Here is a 9,418-nt window from a genome sequence, read left to right on the forward strand (position 1 = left end):
CTGACCTCTCTAGATTAATCTACTGCTTGTTTGGACGCTAAACAGCTCTGGGTCGGCGGACGCAAATGAATTTGCCGGCCAAAGATTGGTAAACAGCGCGCTCTTCTGGTGCAGAAAGGATCGTTTTTCCTAGCAGTCCGGCTGCTCGGCTCCGTCAAATTATTCACAAATCCTTTTATCTCTGTGTGTAGACGGAAGCGAGTTGCGCTGTACGTATAAGTAGATAGATACGTACATATTAGATACACATTATGCGTCATATATAGCAGAAGAAGAAGAAATCAATTACGAATGTAGTAAATCTGGAGTAAAATGCGTAGCATTAGCCCAGATGATGGCAGTATAGCGCTGATGATCGCTGAAGCACAAGAGAGGAAGAAAAACTGTGGTTGCCAGATCTCACAATAAAAAAAAAAAAACTCTCGTAGTCTAACCATATTGGTCTGATAAATCTGCAGAAGGTTCCACAATCGAGAAAAAATAAATAAATTAATTAAATATAGTTTGTTGTTGTTGTTTTAACTTTTATCCCAATCCTTAAAGCATCAAGGAATGATTCTACTTGCAATAGGCGTCTATGAATTAATCTCCTTCAGTCTAATACTCTAATTGAAATTGTTGTAAATTGCTTTCATATACTCTTGAAGGATAAGCATCACCACTGTTTGAAGAATTTATTTTACAGAATCCATCAAGTTTTAGGAGCTTAGTCAATTTCTGCTACACAGACATTTCAGGATAGGAGACTAAAACGAGCTCCCTTAACTTACTGCAGGATTGTGGGAGATAACTTCTTCGATGTGATGCTGTTCCCTCAAGAGTCACTCACAACTTCTATGTCCGTAAAACCTGTGAAAAATCAGTCTTAATGGATCTGACAACTTCAGCATGTTATTCTTATTAAGTGGGGGTCATTTTATTGCATTTTATTTTGTACCCAAGCAAAGTCTCAGAGAACCTGAAACATCGCACCTGTGGAGACTCCAGGAAGGTTTTCTGATTTTGCTGCCCAATTTACAATGTGTCATTTGTTAACATTATTTAATGCATTAACTAACAAATTAACTTATATATATATATATATATATATATATATATATATATATATATATATATATATATATATATATATATATATATATATATATATATACGTACATATACATTTAAATATACATACATACGTACATGTACATAATAACTTTGGGGGTATGCTGCTTAGATTGTGTGGTGTGTTTACAATTATTACAAGGTAAAAGTAATTAATAACAATTTAAAAATAAAATAAAATACGATGCTCGGGTCCTTAAATGAGGTTTACAAAAAAAAATAAATAAATAATAATAATAATAATAATAATAATAATAATAATAATAATAATAATAATAATCAAATAAAGTGGACATGGCAACATTGGAAGAAACCCTAGTTTAGGCAGGCGCCGGTTGTTCTCGCGTGATTACACGTTCTGACGTCATGCTCCTTTGCGTTAGTCAAGGGAACTGCAGAGCGATTTCACCTATATTTCTGTATAGAGCATTTTCGTTCGTTTAAGTATTTTATCGTTTGTGCGTTCCCGACTAAACACATATGTTATGGCTTTAATAGGACGTTGCAACGGTTATTTTGGGTAAGATCTCATATGCATTCGGTTACCTTAATTGTATTCTGCAAGAGACAGTCTATGGCTGCGTCTCAAAACCCAGCGTTCTGCCTATCTAGACAACATTTTTGGACATCATAAGCCCCCGTCATAGCAAACCTGTCTTGGTAGGCAGCTCTCTGGGTTCATGCATGCATGCAAATGTCTTACTGCATCACAGTAATGCTCAATACTATTACTTTATTTTGTTTTTGCTTGTTTATGGTAAATTATTCTAACAGGCCCACATGCGTATAAAACTCTTGTTTTGTTTTTGAAATATCAACAGTGAATCGTTTTATTAATTTATTTTTTAATAACTAAAACAATTTTAAAATCTTTTTTGTTAGATGAAATAATATAAAACATATTAGATGAAAAATAGCTGAAAAACGTATGATAGATAGATAAAAAGTAAATTTAAAAAAATGAAAAAGATTTTAAATTATTTTAATTAAAATTAGAAACTAAAGTCATAAAAATATTAACACAATCTGTAATAATATAGAATTAATATAACCCTATTACAGCTAAACTTTTTTTTTTTTTTTTAAGAGTTTCAGTTATAGACTGGTGAAAAACATGTTAGGTTGATTATAATGTGAAGATGAAATTTTTACACTGACTGTAATGTATATTTGTCTGATTTGATTTGCAGTTATTTTATTAGTTAGACTTATTATTATTACAAAGTGTTTCTTATATAAAACTTGAATTAATGGGGACTCTTTTTCAAATTCTTTAGCGTAGAGCGATGGAGAATATTAATTGATAGCAAGAACAAGCATATATTGAAACAATCTAATCTCAGAATAACTAATACTTTGTCGTGTGAGCAGGATGGGTTGCGCAGACCTTATATTATAGCTTGCTCTGTGTGGACATCACCGCCACCGTGGAAGAAAACGGCAGCTCATGGCACCAGGCCTACACAAACTCGGGCTCCAGCCCCCTCCCAGCACCACCCGAACACTTGTGCAAGGCCTGCGGAGGCCAGTTTGACACTGTAAGAACGGTAAATCAGGTTACATCCACTCCAGTTCTGCTGTTAAAGGGATATTTCACCCCAAAATATTCTGTCATTAATTACTCACCCTCGTGTCATTCCAAACCTGTTCATCTTTGGAACACAAATTAAGATTTTTTGATTAAATCTGTGACTTTTCAGACCTTGCATAGACGGCAATACAACTGAAATGTTCCCAGACCAAGAACCATAGTAAGGACGTCGGTAAAACATTCCAGTGCCTCTACCTCAATTTTGCAAAGCTATTAGAATTTTTTTTACCACGACACATGTGTACGCTTTCCCCAGGACGTAATCAACATAAGCAAAATTCTTTACGCTCAGGAGAAAACACACATACTGAATGTAAAAAACACTGATTACATAGAAGTACGTTCTGGGGAAAGCACACATGTACTGTGGTACTCTCCAAAATGGCAGAAGATAACACACAGAGAAGAATTGTTGAATGAATTATGTTATGTAAACAGAAAGTATTCTCATAACTTTGCAAAAGAGAAGTTAAGCCACTGATCTCACATGGACTGTTTTACCGATGTCCTTGCTACGTTTTTTGGTCCTAGGAACATTGCAGTTGCAAAGAGCTCTCAAATTTAATCAAAAATATGTTCATTTGTGGTCCGAAAACAAAGGAGACCAAAAAAGGAACATTCTGCCATTAATTACATGTTGTTTCAATTCTTTGTTTATCTTCAGAAGATGAATTGAGATATTTTGTGTATGCAGAGATGTTGTCGATTTTAACACTTTAATCTGAAGGTAAGCAACATATCCGCATACGTATGTCACATACGTTCTTTACATATGTAACACTCTCTAAAATGGTGCTATAGGTTGATGTGGAGGAGACAAATTGTTGAATAAAGTCATTGGTTTTCTTTGTTCACAAAAAGTACTCTTGTAGCTTCGTAAAATTCAGATTGAACCACTGATGTCACATGGATTATTTTAACGATGTCCTTACTTCCTTTCTGAGCCTTGATCGTGTTAGGATCCACGCTGGCTATGCAGGGTCAGAAAGCTCTCGGATTTCATCAAAAATATCTTAATTTGTGTTCCAAAGATGTATGAAGGTCTTGCAGCTTTGGAACGCCATGAGGATGAGTAATTAATGACAGAATTTTCATTTTTGGGTGAACTAACCCTTTATAGCGATATCGATTCTAATCGTATTTGAGCATTTTTGCTGATTTCGCTCCGTTTCATAGCATGTCTGCGTGGACTGCAAAAACAGCTTCTGCAGCCGCTGCTCGGTGCAGGTGGACCTCCGGCCGAGGATGTGCCACACCTGTCAGCGGCTCCACTGCACCTTCTTTGAACGGGCAGAGCTGATGAGGCTGAAGGTGAAGGACCTCCGTGACTATCTCCACCTGCACGAAATCCCCACGCAGATGTGCCGAGAGAAGGAGGAGCTGGTGGAGCTGGTGCTGGCTCAACAAACTCCCAGCGACAGCGCCTCTGCGCGTCCTCTGCCTTCCCATCGTCTCGCAGAATCGGAAGCCCTCACGGAGGAGGAGGATGACGAGGATGAGGACGAAGAGGGTGAGGAGGAGGAGGAGGAGGAGGAGGAGGAGGAAGAAGAAGATGGAGAAAGAGATGGAGAAGGAGAAGATGAAGGGGGCGAAGAAGATGATGAGGATGATGAGGAAGAGGTATGGATGAAACACGCTGTGTTTATGTGGTAGTGGTAGAAGCCTCTGGTCCAGATGTAATTGTGTTTGATCTGCGCTTGGCTGTAGTCCACGGACAGCGAGGAGACGCTGGTGCACAGCAGAAGAGCCTCTCTGTCTGACCTGAGCAGGGTGGAGGACATCGAAGGCCTCAGCGTGCGGCAGCTGAAGGAGATTCTGGCGCGTAACTTTGTGAACTACCAGGGCTGCTGTGAGAAATGGGAACTAATGGAGAAGGTCACCCACCTCTTCAATGACCAGAAAGACCTTCACAACCTTGGTATGTCCTTCTGCATGAACACTGGGAAACCATGATAGCGGGAGTGTTGCCTAGAGCTTAAAGACTTGGACTAGTAACGTAAATAATGCAGTTTTGATTGTTTCGTGAAAATACTGTTATTGTAATAATATTAAATAATAACATTATTGTTGTGTATTATTTAGCATGTTTTGTTCAAACAAGTAGAAATATTCTTTGAAAAGTATTTAAATGGATAGTTAAACAGACAGGATCAGATTGCAATAAATGCACAATAAAAAATTATTGTATATACACTAGTATTTGGAAATTCTGTATGATTTTATTTATTCCTGATGCTTAATACTTTTATTAATAATTAATACTTTTATTCAGCTTAGTAAACACATTTACGCTACCAATCAAAAGTTTCTGACAGCAAGATTTTAAATGTTTTTTTTTTAATTTCTCTTCTGCTCACCAAACCTGCATTTATTTGATCCAGAATACAATTAAAGCAATATTGTGAAATACTTTCACTATTTAAAATAACTGCATTCTATTTTTCCATAAATATTAAAAATATAAATTATTTCTGTGATTTCAAAGCTGAATTTAATTACTCCAGTCACAATCTTTCAGAAATCCTTCTAATATTCAGATTTTCTTCTCAAAAACATTTATTATTATTATTATTATGGTAACTATTTATTTTAGGGTTACACCTATAAGTTGCTTATTAGCATGCATATTTCTAGAATATTAGCCATTTATTAGTGCTAATTAAACACATATTAATTCCTTCTTCCACATTCCTAATCCTACCCAGTCCCTTAATTTAACAATTATTAAGCAGCAAATTAAGAATTTATTAAGGAAAAAGTCGTTAACAAGTGTTACCTATTCTAAAGTGTTACTATTATTATTGTTTTTGCTGTTGTTTTGAGTAGAATTCAGAAAAACAGCATTTATCTGAAATAGAAATATTTCGTAACATTATAAATCTCTTTCTTGCGTATTTTAATGATTTCTGAAGGATCATGTGACACTAATTGTTGTAGCTTTGAAGACAAAAACAAATTTTAAATAGTAATAATATTTCACAATATTTCTGCTTTTGCTGTATTTCGGATCAAAATGGTGAGCAGAAGAGAATTATTTTAAAACTTTTTTTATACATCAAAAACAATCCTGATCATGAAATATATCTTGGCATGACACTGAACACTTGACAATAAAGGCTGCTGAAAATGCCATGGCTGAAATGCATAACGTTTTAAAATAGAAAGTAAATTCAAAAGTTGTATTTTGGATCAAATATATGTAGCCATTGTTAGCATTAGAGACTTTAAAGTATAAGAATGTTTTTACCGCCCCCAGTCTTTTGAATGGTAGTGTAACTTAAATCGTTGTATAGTGTTGTCCTTCAGTTTTACTGTAATTGACGTTTTTGCATTGTCTTTTACTTTCAGTTTCAAATACAAAAACAGAAGCAGGTATGTTTTCTAAACACCGTGGCAATTAGCCCCAAAATGTTCTATAAAATTGATTTAAAAGTAAGAGCATTCTTGAATTTGTGTGTGTGATAAATGAATCTCACCACTGTTCCAGCTGATCCTGCTGAACCCAGCGGCCAGGAGGAGAACCTGTGCAAGATCTGCATGGACTCCCCCATTGACTGCGTTCTGCTGGAGTGCGGGCACATGGTCACATGCAGCAAGTGCGGGAAACGCATGAACGAGTGTCCCATCTGCCGACAGTACGTGGTTCGAGCCGTGCACGTCTTCAGATCGTGAAATTCGGGTGCAAAGACACAGACTGTCCCCTGCAGGTTGTTGCTTTTTCACACGTTGAGCAACATTTTCTCACATTTTTTGATAATGCTCCATTTTGCTGCTTTGTTTATAAGTTTACATGATTTAAATGTGCACTTATTTGTTTTTTCGTCACAACGGTGTGGCTTCGAAGTTGTGTAATTTATTTGTTGACTTTTGCACTTTTTAAATTATTACGATTTTTCTTTATGTCCATCCTACAGCGTTTGCATTGCTGATAGTAAGTAATAAGCTAACAAGATTTAATGAAAAAAGTTGCATCGGTAATGGATGTTTATTAGAGGTTAAGACATCAAGAAGTGTGTCTGTCTGTATAAAGAACGCTTTTAAATGGGTGGAAAACACTTGTAAATGTCTGGGATGTGAAAACAGGGTATGGTTGACTTGACTTTTTATTTGGAGCACTGATTTTCATGTTGTTTCTGTGTTTAAGTCTGTACAGTAGTTCACCATTGCAGTTAAATCGCCACTGTAATGTGACCACTTCAGGGGTCAATACACTCTTGGTTAAAGAAATGCTTTACCCAAAAATGAAACTTTTGCTCACCCTTAGGCCATTTCAAGATGCGGGTGAGTTTGTTTCTTCATCAGAAGAACTGATTTGGAGATATTAGATCACTTGCTCACCAATGGATCCTCCGCAGTGGATGGGTGCCGCCAGAATGAGAGTCCGAAAGTCACAATAAAAGTCATCCATGCAACCCCAGTCCGTCAATTAACATTTTGTAAAATCCTCCACATTTGTTAGTAACGAATCTTTAATGTTTTAAACGGCTTCTCACTAAAAAATAAACTTACCACTAAAAAAAAGTAGATCAAGCACCATTTATAAGCAAAATCAGTCCAAAGTTGTAATCAAATATGTGAGTTGATTTTGATGTGAGAGGACAGCAGAGGATGGACTTGAGGAAGTGTTGTTATGGATTAAGATCACGAATTTGATGAAACAAATTCATTTACATCTTGCATGGCCTGAGGATAAATGCATTTTTAGCAAATTTTCATTTCTGGGTAAACTATTCCTTTAAGTTATTGCGCTCTCTACCAGTATTGGTACTTGTTTATAGTGAGTAGGTGCTATTTTCCAGGCTCTGTGCACTTAGAAATCACAAACCATCTCATGCTTTGGTCTCGAATCTGTATCTTAGGCAGAACCAGTACTTCCAAACTGCCAAGAAAGCTTTTCTGGCTTGACTTTTGCTTCAGTACATTCTTTTCTTTCTTACACTGGTGGCTAGTGTTCCACCGTTACTAGTATTACTAACAAGTCAGTGTTAGTCACAAGGTGCTCATTACTGCCTACATTTATTGTTGTATGATAAAGTGTGTTAACCTAATAAAACGTTTTCATGGCGTGATAAAGCCAACCATAACTGTACGTTCTTGAAATCTCTCATTTTTAAACTTGAACGCTCACACTTGTGGAGATGCGATGTTTAAACTATTCGAAAAGTATGATTAAAATTGCAAGTTTACGAATGATTGTGGTTATATAGGAACGTTTAATATCTTTATCCGATGCATATCTCCCGATTCCTTGTTTTCTGGAGATGAATGTAGATGACGCTGAGATCCATCTAAATCAGTTAGCCCATCTCTAAAACATCCTTTAAACAAGATCTGGCTTGTCCTTATTGGACACTTTTGACAGGATATGCAACCTGTACATATTCTATATTTTGATAGCTTTGTGTTTTACGTATTTGCATCAATTTATCAATCGAGCATCCACACGATGAATCCTAAAATATCTTGATTAATCACTGTCTTTGTTTCACTGGTCATTGAAAACGTCTAGTCAGTTCAAACCCAGCATGAATATCCATAACCTCCCCACGATATGTTAAAAAGTTGATGATGGACAGGCGAATAGCAAAAATATTAAGCGATGGGTGTGAATTTCTGCTCAGTTCTGCGGTGCTTGGAGCTTAAATATTGTGCTTTAACGGCTCTAGTTTAAAAAAAATAAATGGGCAGAATAAGATTTACATGTTAAGTCGAAATCCAAGTCATTTATGTTATTTATGTAATAGCAAAGGTGCCCAAATATGTATGTGTATGTGCAAAGTGGAGTGGTTGTGTTGCGGTCTGAAGATTGAAATATCTACAGAAACTGAGTGAAAATAAACATGATTTAAAGCTCGATTCAAACTTAAAAGTGAAAAAAAGGAAATATAGCATTATTTGGAAGCTAAAGTGTCTTTGCAAATATATTGTCGTTTAATGCCGCACTGAGAAATTGTGTGCAAAGAGGGGAAAAAACAAAAAACATCGGATGTGTATCCAGACGTATATAAAAAAAAAATTAAGAATATGAGGGGGAAAAAGAGCTCTGCATGTATGAGCAAAGAAAAAGATTATTGAAAGGTGCTTAGAAATGCCTGTATGAACTTTTCCTGGTTGGAGAGGAGACACTGGATTCTGTATTAACTTTTGTGTATCGTTTTGTAAATTGTTTGGTTTTGTTTGTTTTTAGATTCTTTGAGACTGTGATTTTCTTTTAAGCTGTATAAAAATATAATCCAATCAGCTGATAACTCAAATAACGCTGTTCCAGATGTAGTAAACATTTATCACATAGCTAGCATGTCAGATTGCCAATATTGTCTTTAATATGCAGTGAGCCTGATGTGCTAAATGCCGTATTCCTGTAAAACACAACATTGGAAGGTTTATAATTATTGATAAATTTATATATTTTTAAATTTTGTTACTATATATGGTTGTTCTTGTGCAGATATTTGTTTTGTTTTGTTTGTTTTTGTATCAATAAACAAACCTACAACAGCTAAAAATGTGTCACTTGGGATTTGTTTTAATAACTATTCGGTTTTGATTTTTTGATTAGTGTTTTCTGACCTTCATTACAGTTTATGGGTTTTACAGCAGGGGGAGACACAGGCCACTAACACAAAACAATAAAATAAAATGAACAGGGTAAATGTAGCTTTTTATCTCTACAGGGACGATTCAAAACATTCGCACTAATAATTTTGCAGCCATTTT

General features: G+C 35.7%; 1 protein-coding gene across 2 annotated transcripts; it reads left to right on the forward strand.

Moving 5' to 3' along the window:
• The first annotated feature begins 1,478 nt into the window (after positions 1 to 1,478).
• Positions 1,479 to 9,207, forward strand: zgc:171740 (uncharacterized protein LOC795694 homolog). Of its 2 annotated transcripts, none has more exons than XM_043222116.1 (6): positions 1,479 to 1,630; positions 2,482 to 2,657; positions 3,878 to 4,321; positions 4,409 to 4,619; positions 6,050 to 6,073; positions 6,189 to 9,207. In XM_043222116.1, exons 3-6 carry the CDS (start codon positions 3,947 to 3,949, stop codon positions 6,371 to 6,373), a joined length of 795 nt encoding a protein of 264 aa, XP_043078051.1. In that variant the 5' UTR covers positions 1,479 to 1,630; positions 2,482 to 2,657; positions 3,878 to 3,946; the 3' UTR covers positions 6,374 to 9,207. The 2 variants fall into 2 exon arrangements, with proteins under 2 accessions (XP_043078051.1, XP_043078052.1); XM_043222117.1 differs by having other exon boundaries at positions 2,482 to 2,648.
• The last annotated feature ends 211 nt before the right edge of the window (positions 9,208 to 9,418 follow it).

This window comes from Puntigrus tetrazona, chromosome 21, assembly GCF_018831695.1.
Source record: "Puntigrus tetrazona isolate hp1 chromosome 21, ASM1883169v1, whole genome shotgun sequence".
Lineage (NCBI taxonomy): Eukaryota > Metazoa > Chordata > Actinopteri > Cypriniformes > Cyprinidae > Puntigrus > Puntigrus tetrazona.

Excerpts from the sequence above, each read along its gene's own strand:
- zgc:171740 (XM_043222116.1), top strand. The coding sequence starts at position 3,947 with ATGTGCCACACCTGTCAGCGGCTCCACTGCACCTTCTTTGAACGGGCA. Across the intron at positions 4,322-4,408 it reads ATGAGGATGATGAGGAAGAG|TCCACGGACAGCGAGGAGAC; the intron begins GTATGGATGAAA and ends GCTTGGCTGTAG. Across the intron at positions 6,074-6,188 it reads AAATACAAAAACAGAAGCAG|CTGATCCTGCTGAACCCAGC; the intron begins GTATGTTTTCTA and ends CCACTGTTCCAG.